General features: G+C 39.8%; 1 protein-coding gene across 18 annotated transcripts in view; it reads left to right on the top strand.

The window, feature by feature from the left end:
* The window catches only part of ABLIM1 (actin binding LIM protein 1), a 212,467-nt gene that overhangs the window by 50,124 nt on the left and 135,284 nt on the right, over positions 1-27,059 (top strand). For 17 of the 18 annotated variants that reach the window (XM_030030492.2, XM_030030493.2, XM_030030501.2 and 14 more), the window contains exon 1: positions 13,628-13,945. The exons of the other annotated variant lie outside the window; for it this stretch is intronic. In XM_030030492.2, coding sequence (XP_029886352.1) covers positions 13,702-13,945 — 244 coding nt within the window. In that variant the 5' untranslated portion in view covers positions 13,628-13,701. Of the gene's footprint in view, positions 1-13,627; positions 13,946-27,059 lie in introns of those variants that run through there. 18 annotated transcript variants of the gene reach the window in all.

A 27,059-nucleotide genomic window follows, 5' to 3' on the forward strand; every position in this document is an offset into this window, starting at 1 on the left:
GACAGGTAAATAAACCCTTTGGATACCGATTTGACTTAAGGGGTTAGCTGGAAGAAGTAAAGTCTTATTTTTTTCTTTGCATTTTCTAATCCAATATTTGTCACTTAAAAATAATGTCTTACACAGATATCATCTATCTTTATGAGTCTGGAGCTTAAAAAAAGTGCAGGTAGACATACTAAGGAACTGTGTAAATCTCTATATGAAAAGTATCACTTTAACTTAAAAAAACCCCCACAACCCAAACTCTCTACCAACTGTTTATAACAGCAAAAAATTATTTTTCCATTGCTAATTAGTCTTTGTAGGCCAAACACTTAACCTAATGTTTAACTAGGTATAACAGTTCTATTTCTGTTGTTTCTCTCAATGCGTGCTGACTTCGCTGTGCAAAATTACTTCTTTTTCCCTCCTTATTTCTTTACTATTTTATTTTCAAAATACTATTTAGGATTTATTACATTAATATAAATTAATCTCCACAGAAGTACAATACCATAGCATTTGGTTAAAATCAGCTGTTTCTGTATTGTTGTTGTGATGTGGGAAACTACCATATCATTATGTGAACGTAGTGATCAAATGAACATTTTTCCAAGGCCCGTGGGGATTCATTACAGTGAGGTTGGGCTGAATATCTCCATTCCTGACCAGATATACTGAGAATTGGATAAGTCTTGCTTATATCTCTGCCTGCTTTGGCTGGTGCAGGTGACCTCTTGTGCGGATATGGAAATCTCTTCTCACTGTTGAGTCCTAATACATAAATTCCTGACTGCCACACTGATAAAGCACAGGAGAGAAGATTGATTACTTCTCCCTGCTACTCTGTAGGCGTTTGCACTTTCTCTTCCCTAGTGTTAGGAGGAGGTTTTGAGTCTAGCTCTTTTGAAATCGAATATATAGAGAGATACTTTTGGGGATATACGTTTGTCATTTCATTGAAGTGGATAATGAAAACAGATTGTTTTGTTTTACTTTTGTTTTTTATCAGTTTCACATGCTGGCTTTCACATTCTACAAAAGTCATCCACTTATTCTTTTTGCCAGCTGGCTATTTTTTGTTGGAAGGCCTGACCTTATTCTGATAGTAATCCAGTAAGCAGCTGGAGAACTGAAATTTTTTACTTCTTCAGAATCAATTAATTGATTCTAGGAAAAGTACTGGGAAGGTTTGGATTCCAAAGAAAGCATAAATGCGGTGGGAAAAACTCAATAACAAACCAATCAGAAAACCACTAGAAAACAATGTATTATCTTGTAATTCATTCATAGTTAAAAAGGAAATAACTGGAAGCTGCCAACTAGTTTCAGTCTGAAAATATGCACAACATATGTTTATAATATAAGGTTCTCTACTGATAAATCCTGTGGTGGTCAGCACCTGTTTTAACTGATTCATCTGAAAATATTGCTTAGCGCTACTAGAAGTTCATCAATCAATTTTTATTAGCACAGCCTGACAGATTGGCTGGCTTGCCTACTTTCTTTAGTTGTTGTTGTTTTGCTATTCTCAATTGCAGAACTATTCCTAAATCATACCAGGGTAAAACTCCTACCAAAAAATTGAAGATGCGTAGAGAGCGTTAATACCAGAAGGGATGTTGAAGCTGAACTGCATGGAAAAGGGATTTTCTTTTTGGTCATTTATTTGTGTCAGTGGTAAATCTGTATATTAAACAAGTACCACAGTGGTAATGTCAACATAAGTAAAAGAAAATTAAGCTTTGCTCTACATTGAGGGAGTGTTTACACTTAAAAAAACCCCAAACAAACCAACCTCCTAGCATGTGCTGGTAATAGTTGTTTGCACACTACCTAAAGAATCAGACCTCCCCTTGTGGAGTAACTGTCTAGCTGCAACATTTAATGTATCTTAAGTACCAGGAAGTCTAGTACTTAAGTACAGAGTCTGTATGTGATGATGACTAAGAATGCAGCAGCAGATTCTCTCTCAAAGATGGCCAGGGCCATCTTGACTTTACACTATGTTTTAGTTACGGTTTATTTAGAAAGAATTAAAAAAACCACACTTTTGTTTAAAGTTCACCTCCTGGAAAAACTACTTTTGTTAGTAGCCCACGACACACATGACCTTAACTGGCAAAACCAAATAACCTCAGTAGATGGCATTTGGTCAAGCAGTGGCAGGATAAGATCAAGAAATTCTTGCTGAAGAAATACTGCTGTAAATTGTTGTGGCAAATATAATATGGTAAATAGCAATCAAGCAGTCGACATAGTGGTCTTAGATTCTTTGTAGCTATTCCATTTGACTCATTCACCATTCCTGTAGTTTATGATACCACTGGAACGATTTTTCCCAGTATTGTAAGATCTTATTTCCTACCTTCTATTCTAAAATTGTAGCTTGCTAGATGCCAAACCACTTCCACTGCAGGATCAAGACTCTTGATTTAGTACTATCTTTGGATAACTCTCATAGGATTTGATAGGCACAGCTTCACAGTGTTTTACATGTCAGGGGAGTATCATAAGATAAGGCCTGTTCTGTGTTGAGTGGCACTGGTAAAGAACAAACCCAGCTGTACCTGTTGTCAAGTCAAGGACATGTTTTTCCTTTTTAATGTCCTGTCAGCTTTGGAAGTTTGGTGTGTTTCTCTGACTGTTGCTTTTCCTGTTGGTGCCAGATTGCGGAGCTTATTTGAGTAGATTCTTCTTAACTATCAAGAAAAAACAAGCAAAATGAGACCATGGGATACCTAAGAGGACCAAAACCTCAGTTTATCGAATGCCAGTGATTATATGGTATGTTATATGTCATTTTCTGTCATGAATAAATTGAACTACATTCTGAGCCTTTCGTCTGCCCCATCAATGTATTTTCAGATGTGTCCAGGCCTCATTTTTGCCTGTACAGAATGTGATCCCTGTGTGAGAAGTGAGCTGCTCATAGAGTCATAATTTTGCTTAACTGACAGTTTCTTAGTTTTTAACATGGCTCTTGATCACTTGTGTGTGTGCGTGCAGCTGATTTAACCAGAAGATAGTGCTGACCACAAGAGGAGGGGTTCAACAGTGCTGTAGGATTTATTTAATTACAAAACAAAGATTAGCCAACACAGCATATTTAAAGCTGCTTTTAGAAGGAATGCTGGCAGTGGATGAACTGATCTGATGTCATTTCTGGCATCCTGTAGCAGTGCCATACTTTCCACTTTGTAGAAAGGTAACTTCCTATTCTTAGTTTTGACAGACATGGACAAAAAGTTTCTACTGGTTTCTGGTAGGAACTTAAATTAGTCTTTATGGTATGCAAAGGAATCTCTTTTAGGGCTTCACTGAAGCTAGGAGAGGGCAGTATGACTGCAAAAAGTTATCCTTTTAGAGTTATGCCATGCTCCAAGAATGGCTATGATATTGGAGACCTTGAGGGTTTGATGCAGCAAGAGAAATACTTAATTTTTCTTACGATCATGTATGCTGGTTCTACCTCTACAGTAGAAGATCCACTGTCAGGAGAGAGTGGGGAGTGTTAAAGATGTTCAGAAAGTCCTGCAGTGATCTAGAGAAGACTTTCTTCTAATATAATTCTTTGTTCAGTGTTTGAGTGAAGTTGCTGTGTATATTTCTGTAATCATGTGACTTGTCAGGAGAGTATAATAATATCCAGGTTTTTTTAATACATAACAAGAGGAGTGGTGCTTTCTTCGATGTCATGCTTGTAACATATCGCTCTTTATAAAGGTACAAGAAATAAACACAAGGATTGAAAGAAAACTGAGCTTTCAACTTTGATCTCTTTGCTTCCCAACTTATTTCTGTCTCAGTTACTATCAAGTCTACATTGTGAAGAGAATGTTACAAAGAGTTTCTCCTTTCAGCTGGAAGAAAAATGTCAAAGTTCAAGAAAGGAAAAGTAAAGAAAAAAGTCTGATTAAAGGAATTACATTTATCTTGAAGGTCTTTGCTAACTTGAAGCTACCTTTGTGATTGTCTGGAAAAGCAAAATTAATATGAAACACAATGGGGAGCTATTTTAATGAACCATCTCTAGCTCTTGAGGCCTCTAGCTAATATAATTTAGTTTTGATTTTTTTACTTATTTTGATTGTTGTTCTTTAAGTGGTTCCTTACAGGCTATTACAGGCTGAACTGTTACATAGTAATGACCACAACTAAGTAGAAGAAAATTAAAAATTTTAAATGTTTTTCCACAGTACTTACTTGCTTCTCAAATATCTGTTTAAATAAAAGATGCCTAAACATTGCTGAGGAGTAGAAAAAAAACAGTTTCCTACTGAATATCTGAAGGACTGCCAGCTTCTGCCAGGATCCTTTTTGCTAATTATTCCCTAGAGTGGCTTAGGCGTCTCTTTAACTTCAAGCATAGTGCGCGGCCCCACGGAAGTCGTGGGATTATTTATAAGCTTTGAGATAGGCAAGCACTTGAATTGTGTTATTGAGTCAGTTGTTCAATCATACAGAGTCTTGGGGGTGCAGCAGTTTTTATATTTATATTTCATATAGCTCACAATATCCTACCTATAAAATTGCATCAATTGTCAGCAATTGCAGTTGGTTTTTTTTCCTACATGTAAGTAAAAAGGATTGGTTTTGCTGTAAGAATACAGGGTGCAGTGTTCTTGACATTATAGATCAATAGATTAGCCTTGTGCTGCCAGGAAATAAAATGCTGAGCCACCTCATCTTGTAATAATGCAATAGACAGATCCATTAATGCACACACTGTTATTTTGTGTCTGAGAATAGTCGAGGACAGAGATTTTTTTTTTTTCCCATGACTAGTCTGAAATAAACATTGGAATTGATAAAGTAAGGTAAATAGCCTTTGGTTGAATCATGCCTTTCGTCATAACCTGATAACTATGCACTCTTCTAGTCACAGCAACCAGAGTAACAGTCATTTTGCTTGTTTGGGGCAGAATAGCTAAAAATGGAATTTTCAGATCAGAGAATATGTACAGAATTAGTTATGTCAGCCTTATCTGGTAACATGATTCTCCAGGGGAAATGAGCACTTTTAGCGTTAAATAAGGGCTGCAATCTATTGGAAAATCACTTAAGAAGTATGGTAATGAAGTTGGAAGGTAATTAAGATCAAGGAGAAGCACTCAGCTATGCTTTATATGACCTCTTTTTTTAATGCTGACCAGTTACTCCCTAGTGTTGTTATCTGTGGTGCTTCTGTAGTTCCTATTATCGTAGAATCTTAAAACTTCGGTCTTTAATGTACCTATAGTTACAGATCCCTTGGGGGTGGTGGGGGTAGGGAAGCGATATGGGAAATGCAATGGAAGAGGTTAAGGGAATTGCTCAGGGACGAAGAGCAAGTCTGTAGCAGAGCAAAGGCTTGATGTTTCTCAAATCCCAGGTTAGCATTCCAGCCCTTCTATCTTACTTTCTTACTATTAATCTCACTATTTATTAATAATTTGAATAATTGATTACGGAAGCAGATACTTTGGTAGCTGTGATGGCATTAAATGCTAAAAATGGATTTCAGCAAATAGTTCTGCTGCTTATTTAAATAGAGTAGAGTAGGATCTCCATAGGCTGTTCTGGATATGGCAGTAATTCATCTGGGTGTTGGTGACATTCTTCACTAGTACTTGCCTTAAGTGTAGCATCGTAACCTGAGGCCTTTCGTCATTAACAGGAAAATAAATTGGCATTGCAGGTGCAGTGCCACAGAAAGTGCACTTCATTTCTGGGTAGTGGCAGTAGCCAGCCACGAACAGTGCACAGTCGTAAATGGAATGGAGACCTTGGTCAAAAATTGCCTTTAGGCATAGGTGTTAGAAAGCATGGACGCTTCAAGATTCAGTAAATGTAATTTTTTTGTTTTGTTTTGTTAAAGGACAGCTATAGCCAGAATTGATTGCAGAATTCATTTTGCGTGAAGATCAAATGATGGAAAGGGAGTGATGAAGCCGCTTAGTTTGGTTCCTTTGGCAGATTGAGGTCCAGTTCTGAATATATGAATTTTCAGCTTTCTGCCTCCAAAGACACTGCCCATTTTGTATCGCAGGTGGGGATTTAGTTGTCTCAGCTTTAGCTTTAAACGTGGTAGAAGAAATAATTAAAAAAATGAAACTGGATAACCTTCATAGATACCAGCTTCCTGCAGAAGGTAGAAAAATCATTTGAGAAATCTGTTGGTAGATTGTAAAAATGTTTCAACTGGTGAGTTTGGGAATTACAAGGAAAGTGAAAAGTGGGGCTTGTTTTTTTTTTTTTTCTTTCTTCCAAGTTTCACAGAACAGTAATGTGCAAAGAGTTAGTATTTTGTTTTATGTTAGTAAAATTGAAGTTTCTTGCTTTTAAATAAGCTTAATAGATGCTTTTTAAAAACAATTTATGTTTGTTTATTTGCAGTATTGTTAGTGGATTATGCAATACAGAAATGATGTAGTTATGAAACTGATTTAAACCATTCTGTCATTTCCAGTGGGTGTGTATCTGATCCCTGACAGTGGCCAATACCTGATGCTTGAAGGGAATGTTTTAAGGCTTCCAGAGGTAGTAGGCAGTACTTTGCTAACTGACATTATTGGGTTTTTTTTTCCCCTAACATCATTTAAATATTTCATTTTGTGATTGATTTTTCTGTGTACTATTTCAGCCCAGCTAATAATTGCACATGATGGTAAATGACTGGTGTTGCTCTCTTTTGTCCAAGAAAAAGACGATTAGATGTAATCTCAAGCATATTGTTTAGATATTTTTGTTTGTTTAATCTTTATGTGCACTGCTTCACTGAAGGATAAACTTGGTGGATGCTGGGTTTAGGGAAGTGAGTCAGATTCAATTTCTGAATGTACAGCAAAGGGAAAAGCATTCCCAAGAGCTTGTTATGCTGCCTGTCCAGCTTTTCAATGCACTGCAAAGCTGGTCTTTTGTTATCAAAGGCTCATGTGCCATGAAAGTTATCATACATAGTTGATAACAGGAAGCTGAGCACAATGCTTTAATTCAGCTGAAAGATTTTGCAAATGTCATCAGTTGGGAAAGGAAATTGTCACCATGTGGTCTTAGTTAAGTCTGAGATAGAAATGTAGTTGTGTTTTCTCTTGTGGTTTTTCTTGGTTGCAAATTGTAATGGAAGAATAAAGGGCAAAGCAATGTTTCATGTATGTTTTGGAATGGACACCAAGAAATCAATACATAAATTAACATGTGCTTTCTTATTCTGAATTCGTTTAGCAAAATAGTTTGTGCATGCAAATCTTGCTGTTAATGTATAAAACTGAGATCTAATTTGCGTTGCGCCACCTCAGGAGGTCCCCAGATGGGTTTTCAAAGAGTTGGTGTTTGATGCAGTGTAAGATGATACAAATGTAGCTTCATTTTATTCAGACTTGAACTTGCTACTGCCCTTTCATACAGACATTCACAGACTTCATGGACTTGACAGACTTCATAACAGTTCTTCAATACTGTGTTTTGCATGCGTGTCCTGCAAAAACAGGTGTTTTTTCGATGGAATTTGGCTAATGATGAGTTGAATGTCAGTTCTAATAGCAGTGAAGAAAAAAATCTTGACTTGGCAGCTTAATAACAAGCCTATATGGGAGACTTGTGCTTAATTGAGTTGCTCAGCTGAGTTATAACACAAATCGTTTTACCTTAATATCACTTCAACCTGAGTTAGCTGTTTTCAGTAAGCCACTTCTTTTTTGCCAGTATAGAGATGCCCTGTGGCTTTGTGGTCTTTATATTCCTCTGGCTGTAGGCAGTAGTGTACGTTACCTTATAGAAGCTTGTATGGGTTGAAACCGGTAAACTAACTTGGTAGAGACCTGCAGACTGTAAAATCCTTATCTATGTGGATCCTTCATAGCCTTTAGCACAATAAAAGATACCAATGCCCCTGAGTTCTTTTTTAAATATATCTTATGCTTTTATAGACAATAAATTGTTGAAGTAATATTAAATATTAATAACTAGGCTTTTCAGTCTGTTGCGAGTAAAATTTACATCCAGATGTACTAGGACAGATCTCTTTTTAAAGTGTCTACTTAGTAGTAACAGTGCTTAATATGGACATCAGCAGTCATGTGATCTCTACTAAATATTTTTTCATGCGTGGATATGATCTTAGTGAGGAAGCAGCAAGCGTTAAGTGAATGGAGAAAAAACAAGTGTGGTGGACAAGGAGCAAATCTGTTTATGAGGAACACCTATTCTTCACTGGTAATGGTCACCTGAGTCAAGAGAGTATAGCCAAAACCATTCTGCAAGTATTTAGCTAAGTAGGTGTCATTGATTGTGTGATTTGTAGTGGATTTTCTTATGCTTTTTCTCCCCTAGTTATTCTGATAGCACTCTGCCTTTGTCTCTGAAGAGCAGAACAGAGACAGGTATGTGTGGCCACTGCAGCTGGCCCGAAGCAGGACCACTAGAGTCAGTTCTCATGTATTTTCTTCTCAGCCAAGATAACAGTGAGATTAGATGGGCTTCATGCTCCAGTGAGTGAGCTGAGAAAATACCCTCTTCCTGTTGCTCCTGGCTGTGGTGCCTTCGTTCTTCTGAAATACATTGTGCTAGAAAGTACCGGAAAATATGATGATGCTAGTACCTTGGCTTTTTTTTTTTTTTCAGTCCTCAGAAGATATATAGCATTGAGGAGTGGTGCATGGTAATACATGATGAACTAGTGGTGCTCTTATAGCAGTGGATATGTCTGCTTCCTGGAGTACGTTATAACACATTTCAGTAGTGGTGGTAATTCTGTTTCTGGATTTGAGCTGGGTGAATATTTTAAGTGTCTCACTGGTCTGAGCATAGTCCCAACAATATTTCCCCTTGTGCAGCAAGAGAATGGATTTTGTTGCAATTTGAAAATATTTTCTGTAAGCTATTGGAATATAGTAAGCTGAAGTACTTTTTAAGGACTAAAACATGATTACTTCAAAAGCCACAAAGTAGCTTTGCACTACCGGTTTTTAAAGCTCAGCAAATTTTATGTAGTACCTGAATTATTAATGGAGATAAATGGGAAGAGGAAGCTCTGTTGTTTTATCAGTCTCAAGCAAGTAGTTGGTTGACTTTGCAGAGAAAGGCAGCTCCTTCTGAAGCAATGAGTGAACAGGTCCTTGGTGAGGAACCCTACAGTGAGAATGGCTTGTGTCAGTATGCCCAGAAGATGACTGCCTGTTTTGGACATTTAGGTAAAAAAATTAAAGATGTGCATGTGGATTTTTTGGTCCCCGTTATGTGGATGAAGTGTTTTCTGAAGTTTACAGTAAACAGCTAAGTGTTTTGTACGTCAACCTGCAGTCTTGAGTAAGTAAATTGTGGTGTCAAAAGTGAAAAAGGTGTGAGTATGGAGTAATGTTACCACATGTAGAAAGCTTTTGTTTCTTTTTTTTTTATCTGTGTGTGAACTTGAATGTTAGAATGATATTTTGCTCTCTCTCTTGCTATTTTAGTTATTTTATAGCTTGGATAACTATAGTTCTTGTTATAAACAGGCATAGTGCTTGCTCATTTTTCATTTATCTGAAGGGCCCCTTTTTTTTTTTTTTTTTTTTCCTTTCTCCTTACTCTCAATATCTTTGAGAATTCTTACATGGGAGAAGAAGATAATCCTGTCCTGTCGCCTTCGACAGGTGCATGAAACGTTATTTGGGGCTATCTACCTGTGCAATAAATGTGTTACCCTCTGAAATGGTATGAGGGAAAAGGGAAATTTTGTTTTGTTTTACCTTGTTTTCTGTTTTTATTTTGATTTTTCTTTGCAGGTAGGTTTTGCTGAACTAGTATGACTGACTTCAATTTCTTGGTTTTTTGGTTGGAGTTTTTATTGCTTTCAATGCAAGAATAAAGTCACACTGAAATGCATTTGCAGGAAGTTTAATTCTGATTGCAGAAGCAATTAAAGACAACATTAATGCACTACACATTTCTGCCCTTTATTTAGCTGAAGAGCCAGTTTAATCCTCAGTGTTGTTTGGGAGGATGGAGGGATATTTCTTCTACTATAATTTTAGCCCTTGATGTCTAATTTTTGCTATTATTCAGTGCCTGCTATTCTGTTGTGCAGTTTATTTGTGGATTGCAGTCCAATTTTTGTTACTTCTGTTCTAGTAGTGTTAATACAGAAACCTCTGTTCCTGGTTGTATATGAAACACATATATGTATTTTTATCATCCGGACAACCAATTGGTTTGGTGAATTCAGAGGGAATTGAATAGGAAATGGTCTTGAGATGGCTGCAAATATTTATAAATAAAATATTTATGAAGTTGGGAATGAGATAAAATATTTAAAGTAGCTAGTCTGCCTAATTTCTGTGTCATATCTAGTCCCTTGTGAAAACTGTCAGTCTGGAAAGTGTCCATACCTCAAACTGTGCTCTGTGAAGGCTCGAGCCCCCAGCACTGAATACTTGGGTTAGGCACGGCTTTGAATTGGCAGTGATTTAAAAATATTTTGCTGCTTGGCAGATACTGAGGAAATTTCCTCAACACTGCTGGGTTGGATGCCCTGGATTCCTGAGAATGTCTTTCAAGAAACATAAGGCCAGGGTTGTGCCCTTGTGTTTTCTGCCTTTTTCTTTTCTCTTCAGCAAGAATATGAGAAATCAATCTTTTCCACTTAATCGAGTGCTTGACTTAAGTGGTAGGAGATCGCCACTGTCTTTTTGATTCTGGCTAAGGCTGAATCCCAGTGCTTGGTAACAGCGTGTTGTACAAGGCTGTCTCAGGCCTTGTCCTTTACTTTGGACACAAGGATCTGACCCTCGGAGCCAGCTGCTCCAAACAGCCCTTCGTCTGACGTGGGAAGCCACTGTGACGCTTCCCGGACTTGTTTTGCTTGCTTTTACTTCTTGTCCTCTTAAACTATGTATTAACAGGATGGAGGCTCTTAAAGGCATACCCTGTACTTAAAAACCACTAACAACAAATCATATTGCTTTGTGTTGTAAGCAGCAGCTAGCATGTGGTCTTTGAGACTGTAGTTATCAGACAATGACAGCAATAGGCAGGGCTGGAAAGGGGCATCATTAGAGGAGTCACTCTCAGAGGAAGGAGGACCTTATTTTTAATTAAGCAGGATGCTTCTGCAGTGACATGTTAGGATCACTAAACGCTAGTCTAAACTGAGCTGCTGCCATAGTCCCCCACCAATCTCATGTGTCTTGCTGGCAGAAGGAGACTGGATTGCACTTCACTATTTGCAGTAACATTGGACCCTTCTACAGAGGTCACAGTCTGACTGCTTCTGTAGTGGAGATACTGTGGGAAAAGGGCACTGATCTCTGCTGCCTCACAAGCTAACGCTGGAGTTGCTGTACCTGAAGAAGTCGTGCCTGCCAAGTGCAGGAACGGATGCCTGCATGGGTGAAAGTGGGTTCAGCCTCTTGTGCCTCTGCTCTGCCCTTTCACCTCTGTCACTTAGTGGCAACTCTTCTGGGCAAACTGCGAGTTAACGGAGTCGACAGAGGCTTTATACAGTTTATATGGTGTTTGATTATGTGGGAGAAGACTGCGGTTTCTTCTGACTACTGCTGCACAACAGATCATACAGGTTTAGTACTTACTGCAATAGCTGGTGTAACGACTGTCTGGGTGAATAGAGCTGGAAGGTTGGAATTGGCATGGCTACAACAGAAAACCGGCAGTCGGTCTTAAACCAGTGCATTCAAACTCCAAGAAGGACAAGCTTTTCTTCTAGGATTTAGGCAGCCCAGCTGTAGCAAATGTTGCAACAGTCTGAAAAGTTACTGCAGAGCTCACCTTTCTGCTCTCTGAGGATTAACTTGTGCAGCAGAGTTAATGTCAGGGCAAAGTGTGCTTTTGCGTCACCTACCTCAAAGGGCAAAGTCCACCTTGATGTGTTGGTGAGGCTGGATAGTTGGCACTGCTGTTGTCAGATTATCAGCAATGTCACCGATTATCCAGCAACAAATGATACTCTTACACTAAGCTGAGAGATACTTGTGTTAGAGTGCATCCAGCCGTCTCCTGTGAGTCATCCCTCTGCTTTAAGCACAGAATGGTGATCCACCTTCAGCTGAAGTGGTAGAGTTTCAGAAGATCTGTCTTTTCCACTGAGTGACTGTGGTGTGCAGGTCAGTAGGTTGTGAAATCTGGGCGAGATTGAAAAATTGCTGCAAAGCTTCATTTCCTAGGGGGAATACTTAAAACATAGCATTTGCTGAGATCTCTGATCTGATAGAAGATACTCTAAGGCAGAACTCGAATAGCTGTATTTATTGAGCCTGCTCTTCCTCAAATATACATTAGCATCACCCCATTAAAATTAGTACAGTGGTGCAGATTTATTCTGGCTTTGTCTCACTGTGTCCATGATTGATTTTAAAACCTAGGAGAATGGCTGTTTAGGGGGAACTTTGATTTTGGGCTTGTTTTCAAGATAAAGTAGAAGTTGTACTACTTGAAAAATAAAAAGTAATTGACCTCATAGGAGGTGTGTAATAATACATGATCAAAGTCTGGATTTGTGAGATGATAGCTTCTCTTTAAAATAGTAAATAAAGCAGTCTTCTCTTCAAAGCCTGTCCCCATCTGTAGATAGTACTTGAACTCTGGGTTTTGAGGGAAGAATTAAATGAGTTTCTCACTGTGCTCAGTAAGCCTATTGGTGGTTTTTTTTACCTTCTAATTTAGCAAAAGCCTTACTGGAAGCAGTGCAATTATTACACCAGGTCATTTTGCAGCTATAGCTAACTTCTGTACGTTAAGGGGAGTTGAAAGCCTGGGCCAAACACTGCGCAGTTGTCTCTGGGATTTTGGCTGAGTAAAGAATCTGAAGTTGTCTCTGAGCAGGTCCTGGTCTGAGGTCTACCTGTAACTTTCTCTTACAGATGATGAATGTTGTTTTAGGTTGGGGTTGGTTTTTTATATCTTTCGCTTTGGAATTTCCTGTGACTTTCCAGTGCCCAGTTGATGATTAACTCTGCCTTTACCCAGGGAGAAATATTCATTAGATGATTAGATTAGCAAGTCACTGGAATTGGATTAATGTAAATACTTCTTGTAAGTGAAGCAGGAAGGGTTGGCACAGTGTCTGCAAAGCTTCTCCTGGCAGCCACACAGGAGAGTGGAGAGGAAGAGCATAAGCGAACCAATCCTTAATAGTTAGAGGAGAGCTTATGTGCTTTTGTTTGGAATAGGCAGTGAAAGCTGCAGAAAGGATTTCTCCAAAGAAATCTGCTTATGAAGTAGTGCTAGCCAGCCTTTGTACTCTCCTCAAAAAGGAGGACCAACGTGCTCTACCTTTACTATAACGTTTTTGCCGTAGCTCACGTACAGACCTGGCATGGAACAGGGGCATGGTAGATTAAATGCACAGATGTGCATTTGTAGCTTATGATGATGATTCTTCCATAATAAGATTTTTGACAAGCAAGGTTTTTTGACTTTAAACTAATCCTCTTATATAACTCAGTTACGTTCTCTCTCTTGTCCTGAATATTAATCTGATTTTCAGATACTCTTTATGGTTTTGCTCCTGATTTTTGCATTCCCAGGGATGAGTTGCAACTGATTACAATAGTTTTAGATGGCAGTCACCTGATCAAGCATACTGTCATAATCTCTTGAAGATAATCACTAAAAATATATCTTTCTTAATCTGCTTTGCTGGATAAGAGAAAAAGAGAAGGATTGGTAAGGGCAGTGTGCCCGTGAGTAGTAGACTGACTACATGCACTACAGGTTGCTTTCCCTAGCTTCTTCCAAATAGAAATGCCGTCTTTCCCCATCTTAAACAGCTTTAGGAAGCTGTGTGGATCAAGTAAAACTGAAGAATTGGTGCTGGAAAGGGTGAAATTCCGAAATTCAGTCAAAAGGATGTCAATTATTGAGGATGGGGATATTGCAGAGGTCTTGTATCTCATTCCTAAGCAGAGCTTGCTGAAGCAACTGCCCTACTTGAATCCAGATGACTACTACTTATGCGAGAGGTTATTTGACACTCCTGAAAATCTGGGTAAGTGAGGACTGGCATCCGATCTTGATTTTTGGTTGAATAGGCTAAATTGCTTTACGGTTAACTTATTTTTTGTGTAGCAGCAAGATGCTTTATGGCAGCAAGTGTGCTCAGGTGTGGAGAAATATTTCTGACAGAGAGGAGGGAAAGAAGAATAAAAAGCCAAATTAGAATCTGAATAGCAAAAGTACTTGATGGATATAGGTGCAGCTCTCTCTACATGGCCGTCCTGGGACAAAGGGGGCCTTAATCTGCAGAAGTACTCAAGCTAGAAAAATACCTTTTGAAAGCACAACATCCTGTGGTAGTGCGTTCCAGAGTTTTCCTATGGGTTTTATGAAACTATGTTCCCTTTTGTTTGTTTTAAACCTATTGCCAAGCAGTTTCATTTGAAGTGGCCTCATTTTTTAATTGGAAGTGGTGATTAAAAGTCTGTGTTCACCACCTTCTTGTCACTTGTGAGCTTGTTAGAATTCTATTGTATCTTTTATCCAGGTACCTCCTTTTCTAGGATAAGCAGTCATAATTTATTTAGATGCTCTTTGTGCAGGAGCCAGTCCATGCCTTTGATTATCCTTTTTACCTTCATTTTTCTGATTCTACTATAACCCTTGAAAAATTTGGGAATAGAACTGTATTCAACATGTAGCATAATGTGGGTATATGTACAGAGTCATAACAATCCTTTTTGTTCCTCCCAGTAGTTCCTAAAATTTGGTTGGTTTGAATTAATATTGAACACTAGTTTATTCCTTCATAGAACTATCTTAAGGTGGGAGGACTTATAACTGGAATTCATCAGCTTAACTGATTTGTTACAATCCATTAAAAACATAAAAAAAAAAAAAAAAAAAAGTTTTTTTGGAAACTCCAATCTATGAAATTGGCTTTAAATGTTAATCTGAAACTTTCAGATAAATTTCAAAGATACTCTATTCCAGGACTTGCTTTATGGACCTCAGTTTTGATAACCCAAACTGCTTATGTGCTGGAATTTTGCCTGTACTTAGCAGATTGAGAAAACTGCTACATACTTGTCACTGCCCAGCTCCTCAAAATGTTAATACTGAGTGATTGTATATGGTAGGCAAGTATTTTTCAAAGATCTGCTTTCAAGTTTGTTTGTCAGCACCAGATAACACTTTTTCTTCTGTGCAGATAGCTTTTTGCTAGTCAGCTCTGTACCAAATGAACTTAGAACTGTAAGAGTAATACTGGCCAAACCCATATGCTGGGTTTGGATAGTTACTGCTTCTGAGTAATCAATTATTTTAAAACTAAAATGTTAATTAAGGTATTGCTAAAACATGAGGCAAATATATAATATGGCTGTGAACCAGAAAAAGCAACTATCATTCTGCCTTGCCAGCCTCCCCAGTTGGTATTCTGGAGAAAACTTCTACAGACAATTTAGGTATTTTTATAAATCACAATTTAGGATAGAAAATTAATTGAATGAACAATGACCAGCTATATGATCAATCCATTCAGGACTCCAAAGAAATTCTTCGCCATTGTAGCAGGCTGGGAGCCACCTTTTTGCACAGGTGCAATTTTCTTCTAATTTATATAGGGCTCAAATCAATCTAGAAATCTGCAGTTTTGCAGTTCTTCACTCATTTGTAAGCAATCACAAAGATAGTTGGACAGGTTCTGATTACCATTATGCTGCAATAGATAATTCAAATAACCACTGGGGCTTTTTTTCCTTTCATCCTACAATTTGGATATCCTATTCAATAGGATGTGTATTGTGGTCCCGCATTCCAGTGCCATGAATAATACTAGCTGAAAGGTTGCAAGGTGTCTGGTGTCTCAGCTTTACTTAAATTACAACAATTGGAATCAGAATCTCACCTACTTAAAACAAAAATAGTGGAATGATTATTGAAAACAGACTGGTTATAAAAGCTGTATGTGACTTTAAGACGCAAAACGCATGAGTCTGTCTCTTAGGCCATGTGCCTGCTTGGGGATTATGGTGCCTCAAGTACTACAAGATTTAGCAGCTTATATACCCTCCTGAAAGACAGTTTGCTGTCTGTATTTGGCTTTACAGACAGAGATTAGAAATTACCCTATTAAAGGCATTTGGAGACTCACTGAATATTTTCCTTGCTACTCATCAGTGGAATCATAACCATCAGGAAAGGCCCATATTTTAGGTTTTTGGAAGGTCAGGAATTATCAACAAGTGCAGAGCTATTTAATATTCAGGAACTGAGTCTCACCAATTTAACCCATGACTTGGTTTTACTTAGCACTCATATCATGAAATTCCATCCCCTTCATAAGAGGAATGTTGGTGGTTAAACTCATCAGGTTAAATGGTGGCGTGATACTGACAGTTAAAAGTACTCTAAACATTGAAGAAAACTTAAAAAAGAGGAGTTCAAAAGTGACTTTGAATCACTGAAAGGACCCTCATTCTGCATTGCCCTTGAGTTCATTTGGCCAAGGCCTGATGAGCCACTTTCCGTCCCGTTTCTAGGGGAGGTGGTAAGGGACTGATTACCACGAGAGGGATTGCCGGCCATGTGGTTTGCTGCAACAAAATCTATCTTAGCCTAGAAGGCCTGGTTCAGCACATGGCTTTGGTTCTCTGGAAGCCAGAATCTGATACAAAGGATTCTGTGGAAAAATGTCTGATACTCAAGACTAGCAAAAGTTGAAAGCTGGTTGCAAAAGAGCAGTGGAATTCTAGAGAGAAAATTGGCTTGGAACTGCGTGATGTTGCTTCTTGTATGAGATACTGTCATCTGTTGCGTGTACAGGTGACACCTTATGCACTCCTCCTGGATGCGACAGTGCTATACACCTGAGGGAAAGGAGATATATACCATATTATCTAACTGACCTCATGTATGAGTTTAGTAACTGTTTATATAACAGTCTTAATTTAAAGCAGCACTTGTGAGAATGACTGCTTCTGTTGGATTAGTTAGATGTAAAGGAAGATGGAAGGAACCTGAGAGGATGAGAAAGGCATGGGGAGAATCCAGAGAGCATGAAAACAGCTCAGTGGTGAGCCAGGGAGCAGACTGGACTGGTGCAGGAAAACTTATGAAGGCTGAGACCCTATTTACTCTTCACTGGGTTAAAAACTGGCTGGATGGCCAGGCTCAAAGAGTTGTGGTGAATGGAGTTAAATCCAGTTGGCGGTGGGTCACAAGTGGTGTTCCCCAGGGCTCAGTATTGGGGCCAGTTCTGTTTAATATCTTTATCAGTGATCTGCACGAGGAGATCGAGTGCACCCTCAGTAAGTTTGCAGAGGACACCAAGTTGGGCGGGAGGGTTGATCTGCTCGAGGGTAGGAAGGGTCTTCAGAGGGATCTGGACAGGCTGGGTCGATGGGCCGAGGCCGGTTGTATGAGGTTCAACACGGCCGAGTGCCGGGTCCCGCACCTGGGTCACAGCAACCCCACGCAGCGCTACGGGCCTGGGGAAGAGCGGCTGGAAAGCTGCCCGGCGGAAAAGGACCTGGGGGTGCTGGTCGACAGCCGGCTGAATGTGAGCCGGCCGTGTGCCCAGGCGGCCAAGAAGGCCAACGGCATCCTGGCCTGGATCAGAACCAGCGTGGCCAGCAGGAGCAGGGAGGTGACCGTCCCCTGTGCTGGGCACTGGTGAGGCCGCACCTCGAGTCCTGTGTTCGGTTTGGGGCCCCTCACTGCAGGACAGACATGGAGGTGCTGGAGCGTGTCCAGAGAAGGGCGACGAAGGTGTTGAGGGGCCTGGAGCACAAGTCTTGTGAGGAGCAGCTGAGGGAACTGGGTTTATTTAGCCTGGAGAAAAGGAGGCTGAGGGGAGACCTGATCGCTCTCTACAACTGCCTGAAGGGAGGTTGTAGTGAGGTGGGTGCTGGTCTCTTCTATCAAGTAACAAGTGATAGGACAAGAGGAAATGGCCTCCAATTGTGGCAGGGGAGGTTTAGACTGGATATTAGGAGAAATTTCTTCATGGAAAGGGTTATCAGGCATTGGAACAGGCTGCCCAGGGAAGTGGTGGAGTCACCATCCCTGGAGGTATTTAAAAGACCTGTGGATGTGGTGCTTAGGGACATGGTTTAGTGATGGACTTGGCAGTGTTAGGTTAACGGTTGGACTCAATGATCTTAAAGGTCTTTTCCAACATAAATGTTTCTATGATTGTTTTGCTCTCTACAGCTTCATGAGGAGGGCAAGTGGAGAGGGAGGTGCTGACCTCTTCTCCCTGGTATCCAGTGATAGGACCCGTGGGAACGGTTCAAAGCTGCGCTAGAGCAGGTTTAGACTGGACATTAGGAAGTATTTCTTTACCGAGAGGTTGGTCAGACACTGGAACAGGCTTCCTAGAGAGGTGGTCGATGCCCCAAGCCTGTCAGTGTTCAAGAGGCTTTTGGACAATGCCCTTAATAACATGCTTTAATTTTTGGTCAGCCCTGAAGTGGTCTGGCAGTTGGACTAGATGATCATTGTAGGTTCCTTCCAACTGAAATAGTCTATTCTATTCTATTCTATGAGAAATGGGAGTCTGGGGAGAAGAAGGTCTGATTTTTCTGTGTGTATGTTTGCAGGGAGGAGGGGTCCAGGAGATGAACATGGTGATGTGAGGGAAGACACAGAGGTAGGGTGTTCTTGAGAGGAATGGGCTTTGCAGATTTAAAGTAAGAGGTCCGATTATAAAATACTAGCTGCAGCATAAACATTTGAATCTTTGCTCAATGTTTTACCTCTAAGCTCCGACACATCAGCTTGCTTGCATCAGTGGAGTTTTCTTGCTGTGTTATGGCAGGAAAGCTAGCCCCCCCAGCTAGGGAAATGAACAGGCACTGTTTTGTGCCCCATTGCTATTTTCCATTCTTAATACGAAGGAGTGCCCAAGAGCGGGCAGTCTGAAGACTGCAGTGCCTGTTGTTACCTGGACAGAAAGGAGGACGGCACAGATGGAAAAAAAGAATTCTTATTTTAATCTTTGGTCTTACCTGCGGATGGTATTCATAGTAGCTCCCCACAGAATGTGCACTTGATGTGACCTACAGCCATAGGATTTTAATGGTGCTGTGTGAACTTGTCAGGTGTCCAAAGCTAAGCAATCTTGAATGTGGCGAGTGGTGATATGAGAGAGGAAAAACCAGGTTCTGTTGGCATTGTAGTAGGTGGTACTCTTCAGATGCTGAGAGGTGCTGAACAGACTGTTCATGTACTTCAGATAAGGTGGTTCTTCTTTTTGATAGCTTTTCAAATTGATTCCTTCAAGTGAGCGATCCCTCCTGGCCTCAGTCCCTATAATTTTTTTTTTTTTTATAATGCTGACTTATATGATTGAATAGGGAGCATGCTTTTGAAGTCTGTGGTAATCCAGGTTTAGGAGCGTTATGTCATTCTTCTGCAGGACAGTGTCTCAATTCGGAATAGTCCTGATAGGTCAGCTAGGTGGTTTGAAATCATGCAGTTGAATTTCAGTGACTAAAAGTGTAAAGTGTTGGACTTGCACAGATAAGAAATGGAAATAACTAACACTACTCCAGAAAAGTACATGGAGGATAATGATACTTATCACAATGTAAATATAGATCAGTTGTAGAATACTGCTGCAAAAAAAGCTATTCTTTTTCTGGGATGTGTTAGCAGGAGATATGTATGGCAAGGTAGATAATTTTTCTCTGTTTCTCTTACTGAAGAGCACTCTGCTGGATACTGTCTCTAGGTTTGGACATTGCATTTTGACAAAGATACTGATAAATTATAGGGAAACTAGTAGAAGGCAGAGAGAATAGTGTTAGGAAAAAAGACTTATGAGAAAAGATCAATAGAATTAGGTTTGCTCAATCTAGAAGAGTGGAGATAAGTGAGGGATTTAGTCAGTCTTCAGATGAATAAGGGGTTGTCAAATGGAGATGTGTTCTGCATTGTCCTGAGAAGCACAGACAAATATGCTTGTGAAAAATACTGAATAGTGGTTTTGTGTTTGAGTAAGAAATATAGCTGAAACTCCCTGTCTGTGTTAGGCCCTAATAATCTTTGCTTCTGTAAATATGCAGAGTTAGCTTGATTTTTTTGTTTTTTAATTAAATTTAAAAAGTAATCAGTTAGGACCAGTTCTTCATCCTCTGCCCATTTGCAGTATCTCTACTCCAATTTCATCGCTGCCACATTTTCACTTAAAATATTTGAACATTTAATGTTGTCTTAAACCTTGGCTTCCTCTTTCAGATTTCCATTTGCTGTGGGACAAGTTGTTGCCAGTGTTCGAGATCAATCCGAGCTAATTTGCTTTGTAGTACATCAGCGGTTTAGCTTTAATCTGCATTAACGTAGCGTGGTTTAGAGCAACTGAATTCACCTCTGTAGGGCTCACTGCTCCCTCTCTGCCTAAATTCTTTGTTATCTGTTATCCAATAAACAAGAACAAAATTGCAGTTCCTACTGTTATTAGATGCTAGCAAGAAAGATGAGCTAAATCAGCTTTAAGTAGAAAGAAATAATGACAATTTTGTGGTTTCCTCTGTGGCTATGTGCATAGGCAGTAGCAGTAGTGTGAAGGTCGTTAAGGGGAATTGAAGCAAAGATCTCACTTGCTCTGTAACTCCATAATACTGATGGGTGCAGGTGGCTCTGACTGGAAGGAGCATGTTGTGGCTACACATCCCCCACTGTTGTTTACAGGGAGTCCTGCTTTTGTTCTGTATCTGATTGAAACTTCCTCTCCTGTGTCCCTCACTTGCAGTTGTATAACCTCGGTGTTTTAATCAAACAACCGAGAGAGAAATGCAGTCCCCTTCCTGGGCAGGGTTGAAGCAGGACAGCAGATGTGGCTTGCCCTCCACCGCTTCAAGTGGCAAGACAGCGGCCCCTCTTCCCAGAGCCACCTCAGCCTCTTGCAGGCAGGCAAAATACAGGTAAATCTGAAGTGGAAGCTGGTTTCAAGCTGAAGAAGTTCTAGCCTTTCTGCCAGTGAGTAAAATACTCGTGGCACTGGATGGGGAAAAGAGAAGTAGAAATTGCTATTTCTTCTCCTCTGAAAGCCATTCCTTGGGCCTGCTCTGCTTATCCCAAAGGTGAAAAAGTGGGAAAACTTCAGAGGAGGGAGAAAGGCATAGGAAATGGCTGTCCTCACTCACTCCGACTTTGACTTTGGGGCATGGAGGGAGTAGAATAGGAGAGAGAAGCTTGGTACATGGCCTTTTCCCTCGCTTCATCCACTCCCATACGTCCTTCATGTACTGGTTGAGGAGAGGATGAATACTAATTGGTGCTGGCTCCTTCTCCCTTATGTCTGAGAGGTGGGGGTACCACGAAGTATACTTTTGTATACAAGGACCTTAAAAGGGGCTTTTAGTTTGAGAGATTTTTTCAGTAAAACGGCAAATAGTTAATGGGAGGAGAAGGGAAGAAAGGGAAGCAGGAATCTTCTTCACCCAGGTGATGCAGACAAGGTGCAGCTGAGAGGGAAAAAAAGATAGTGTAAGAATGGGGGAGTGTGATTACAGTTTTTGCATTATCCTGCTTTTCATTTTTCAGTTATTTTCCTTTAAGAGCGGGTCTTTATGGTGGGATGCAAAAATACTATGGTACCAGGGAATGTTTATCGCTGGTTTGTTAGCACGTGAATTAGACAGTGGAGCTGTCTGTGCAGTTTTCAATGTAAAACATAGAAGCATTAAACTGTAAAATGCAAAAAAATGTAAACCCAATTAGCTTATCAGTATACATCAATACTTGGAAGGTTCAATATTGTTTGTTTATCTTTTATGTTGGCAAACTCTCCTTTAAAATATGTGACTCTTTCCTTTGGAGCAGAGGCAGTAAGCCATCCGGTTTGGTGTAAACTAACTGTGAGCAAACCTTCTTATGGAGCAGCAGCAGCAACAAAATAGCTTTTGTAGTTATCTTTTAAAAATTCCAGTCGGTGCGGAAGTTGGAATGAGTTATGCCTCCTCTGTTTTGACTATCAGTTTGTTGTATATCTGCTTAATATTTTTATGATGATCCTACTACTGAAACAGCAACAAATAATTTAAAAAAAAGCTTCAAAGTTATAAATCTTTACATGCTGAAACAAGTGACCTCCCTAGCTAGCAGATAAAATCAGAGCCACTAACAGAAAAGTTCCAGAAGCTGGAGTGAGGTGATAAAAAAAAATTTGTTGTAAAAGCTTGTTTGAATATATGAATATTACGCTATGTAGCCAAGTTGTATTTACTTGGAAAGCATATTTTTATCTTTTCTTTGAGGTCCTCTGTGGTTCATTTGATAGGACACTGGTCTAGGAAATAGCTGTTGGGAGTGAGATACGTTTTCAGGACAGATTTAGGTGCCTTTTTTAGAGTCCTATTTATAGTTTAGTATGGAATCAGAAGAGGAGGAATTTGTCATTTGGCACAGTGAAAATTGGTTAGTCTAGTTTAAATGTAAGGGTGGTATGTATCTAGTGTCCACATGATGGGTTGCCTCATCTTCAGGGATCATGGACTTGCATTGTTGCATGCTTTGCTGTATGCTGTATTGCTGAGGCATATGCTAAAGGTTAATGCTTACTGAGATATTCTGTCACATCTCTTGAGATTGCAAAACGAACTTGTTTCTTTTCTCTGCAAATTAACTGATTGGGTGGAAGCTGCTTTGATCTGGTGTTTTACGGACCTCTTATAGAGAAGCTCTTTAGACTAGTGAGTTTTACTGCATTCCTGCTGATTTCACTGAGTCAAAACTCCCAAGACAGGCTGTGGGGGTTATTCTGCAGAGTTAATCCAATTCTGAAGTGGATTATCAATATCAAATCTCCTTAACCTTAGGCATGCACAGTAAAGCATGACACTTGCATATATGCTTTCCTGTTGGGGATCCCTGCCTTCATGCAAGTTATTTGAGGTTTTCAGTAGTAACTGTGGTTACTGTCAGTAATGGTTACTGACAGTACACTCATATTTTTATCAGCAACAGTACTGGTTGTGGTCATGATTTGGATAGATGAATTCAATTTATAGCAGGTGAATAGTGATGATTTTATATGGTAGTTTTAAAAAAAAAATTGCTGCGTTTAAACCACTATCACTACAGCATATTACTGTACTGTATCTCAGTTCAGTGCCAGGGGTGTGTGCATAATGTAAAAGTTTGCACAGGTGTTAAAAAAGCATGATCTCCTTTCTAAGGATTAGCAATAGCATAAGCAGTTTGGAAGCCAGTTGTGGTATCAATAATATAAATGTGTTCAGAGGTAAATGTTTGTACATACCTACAGTCAGAAGATTACCCATCAGTGAGGTTTGTATTTTTGGGACCACTGCAAGGAAGTATAATGTAACCATCTTGTCTCATCTGTTTCTGAAGATGATCTGGAGGTTTCAGGTGCTTTTTACGTAAGCATGTGTTTTTACAGGCTTCTTAATGTTTAGAGCAAAGCCAAGTGTCCTTGTTCCCTTACTTTGTTCTGCAATAAATTAGATGTTGCTCTTACTGTTCTCTTTGTATTACCGTTACACAGAATAGCAGCCTACTAAGAAAATCTTGATTGCAAGATCCTCAGAAAATCAAATTTTGTTTTAAGAAATCCAGACCTCTTAAGAGATCAAAACCTGAGAAATGTTTTATTCCTGAGGAGTCTAATTTGAAAGAATATAAAATGGTTCTATTAAAAAAGCACTAAACCCCCAAATCCTGGCAGATCAGAATGAATATACTGTGTAGTTTCCTGAATCAAGTGATTGATGTATTTGCTAAATTTTAATTTCATTTACTCTAAATGAATGATGACACATGATTGTAAACACCAATATTACAGACTGATTGTATTCAAAATAGCATGACACAGGCTACAAAGAAAAGCCTGGCATAATGGAAAAGTTGTGGGTAGGACGCGGGCCATCAGGCATTATTTGCTTGAGGATCAGTCTTATCAGTAAGGGTAATGGGATTATCTCAAGATGTAAGATTGCAGGACCGTAGTATGTCCTAAGAAAGAACCATATTCCTCTCTGGTGGGTCTGTGTATGGTCCTCCAGACCGCTTAAAACTTGTGAAAGGGCAACATAGAGGGTCTGAGGTGGTGAGGTCAGTCTGTGGGGCCTTCATAGCTCCCTAACATTCTGCTCGTTCCACACAGGGCAGCGTGGTGAGGAGATAGGGTTAAGGAGAGGTTGGCAGCCTAAGACAGCTGCGCAAGCTGCAGTATGAAGTCATTACGGACCAAAAACTGTGTGGAGGGTATGGAAAGGCTATAGGATGACTGCCATAAAGGAACTTCCCCTGCAGCTTGCCTGCAGGCTTGGGAAGACCGGTAGATTTACTGAGGGGTACTGTAAGAACCTGGAGAGACAGAAGAGCAACACATGCAAGAGCAGCCTTACTAAAAACCTTATGTTTTCCTTCAGGAGCAAACACCCAGCTCTTGCACTTAGTATGGGGAACAGTTTTGTCAGGCACAGGCTGAATTCCGCTCAGCAGTGTGCCTGGGTGAATCTGAAAAACTCCACCGACGTCATCAACTTTGCCCGAGTCGGTTGCCTGCCGCCTTTTATACTACAGTCCTTAAGAAGCACTGCTGCTTGAGCTGTTTTCAAAACATGGAAAATGTGTCAGTTGTCCAAGTGGCTGAGGGAGAGGCATCAGAGGAGCAGATTGCTGGAGCAGGGTATGTTCAGGAGAAACAGAAGCCAGGAAATACTTAATCGTATAGCTTTTGAGAACGCTAAAACTGGAAATTGTAGGCTTTCCTGTCAGGGCAGTGGGACCACTGCTGGGTCACAGGTCTTTTGCAAGAAATCCCACGTTGACATTATTGATTTTCCTCTGAGCAGGCACAGTTAAGTCAGGATAACAATTAGAGCAGGTCATGAGAGCGCGGCATTTCCTTCCTGGAGAAGGGAGCATTTTGCAAAATGCCATAATCAAGACTTTATATAAGTGATAGCTCTCAATTGACCTAGGTTTCGTAGTGCTTAAGATGTGGAGCCTGTGGTGGCAGGCTTTCTTGTCAAAGCTGTTTGTGCCAGGCTTTTTGCTGGAAGCAAGGACATTAAACAGAGGGTATTTTCCTGGATGTTATTTAATAGAACTACTTCTCCCCTTTCCCTTTCTGTTTTCTAGCAGACTGTTTCCTTCACTGGTTGATGAACAAGAGGTATCAGTCAGTTTTAAAGAAATTGTATAAAAACTGTGCACTGATACTTCTAAGCTGTGATCTCATCTGTGGAGAATGAGAGCAAGATAAAAATATGAAAGCCAGCTTTTAAAATGAGAATAACAAATCTTAAGTCATGGCCAAAGTGCTTAGTATCTTACACAAACTTTTTCAACATTATTAAGGTACAAGAAAAAAGCAAACCAAACTGGTTTAACTCTTTCCCTTTGTGGAGTGATCTCAGTATGGCTCTCATGCCTCCTGCTGAATGCACAGGATATTTTTCACCAGAAAATAACAGTAACGTAAGCATGTTGTTTAGCTATAGAGTACTCATTGTGACTCTTCCACCTACACTGTGTTCAAGGGAGATTATCTATTTAATTTATACAGTGAAAAAAGTTATTTAAAGAAAAAAGGTTATTTTGCTTTCCTTTAAAATACGCATCTCTAAATAACAATAAGTACCAGGGATTTGTTTCTAAAATTGCTATCTATTCCTCTTTCATCTCCAGTTTAGGATATCTGAGTAGATTCTGAATTGGTCAGCAGGGTAAATTTTAGTCTTCAGGCTTAAAACAATAAGATTAAAACCAAAAACCATCCTGGTGTAAAAAGATTTTATTTACAATACCAGCATCTGCTCTTTGTATCTCTTTACTCAGGAGTAAATTACATTTGACTCCTAAATCTCCAGTATAATTTACTGCAGCTTGTATTTTTAAATTTATTTTTATGTGCATGCTGTAGTTTTAACGTTGCAGCTTTCCATGGCTGAATGATGTGAGGAAAGGCTTCTATTCAGCTATGGGTGAGATGAGATACAGCAGTGCTAATCTCTAGCACATGTGAAAAATGGAGGTAATGAACTCAGAGAACAGAAAGTCCAGATACCGGCAGGCAGCTTCTGTGTCAGCAGCTGCTGGAACAAAAAATGAATGATAATCATTGCAAGCCTTTTGAGGTTGTTTGAGGATCACAGGAAGGGGTTAACAGTATCCATGTGTGTGTATACATAGGCTGTGCTCTGCACATCAGATCAAATATTTATGAATGAAGGTCAGATATGCCCCTTTCAGGAGGCTGTCCCCTAACTGTTTACAAAATACTGTTTGAAAAAGAACACAGCCAGGTTGAGTTACAACCCGACATCTCTAATGTGTCAGAAATGTGACATAATGGATTATGCCTCAGTGTTGGTGGGGTTCAGCCTGGCTCCCCAGTTGAGCCTCACATGCTATTAATAGTAACACACTGAGTCATAGAAGCAAGAATGTCAGACTGCCTGAGCTGTGCTTCTCTTACACGTTAGACTGCTAACAATAGAAAGCCAGCCTAGATTTGTTAGAATAGAATAACTATTTTTTTCCATGCATGTGCCTGAATCTCTGTCTCTCTTTCTCTCTCTTTTATTTATTAAAGAATGTCACTGAATAAGAGAGATCTTTCGGGTGAGGCAGACTGGCTTGTTTAATTTCTTTCTGTTGTTCTGGGTGGCATTTATAGAAAACATTTAGAATTTATTTACTGCAAATATTTTTAACACTGCGTGCATGCTCTGATTTTTTTTTTCCAGCAGGTATCAGCCATCTGCTGCTCTGTCTGGCTGATGCCTACAGCTTGTTTCTTTACATTAATTTCTCTCTCCCTACATATAGTAGTAGCATTGAGAAGGAATTCCCTTGTGGAGGTGTGAGCTCCAGCTCAAGTCCAGCCCTCAAAAAATAGGGGTTCCTCTGACTTTGGGCTGAACATAGCTTTTGCTTTAAGGTGCAGTATAAATGTCATTGCACCTCCATCATATAACCCAAAGCACATTTTGCACTGAGTTGTGGTCAAGTTGAAGCTATAGCCTAATGAATCTGCCCATAATCTAGCCCAGAATATCTTTATATTTGACCCAGCTCTCTACTACTGAGGTCATCTCTATCTTGGGCAAGTCAATTCATTTCCCTTTGTCATTTTCTCCACCCCTAAACCACAAATACTAAAATTTACTGTCCAAGCAAAGGCA

The sequence above is a fragment of the Aquila chrysaetos genome, chromosome 11 (genome assembly GCF_900496995.4).
Source record: "Aquila chrysaetos chrysaetos chromosome 11, bAquChr1.4, whole genome shotgun sequence".
Classification (NCBI taxonomy): Eukaryota; Metazoa; Chordata; class Aves; order Accipitriformes; family Accipitridae; genus Aquila; species Aquila chrysaetos.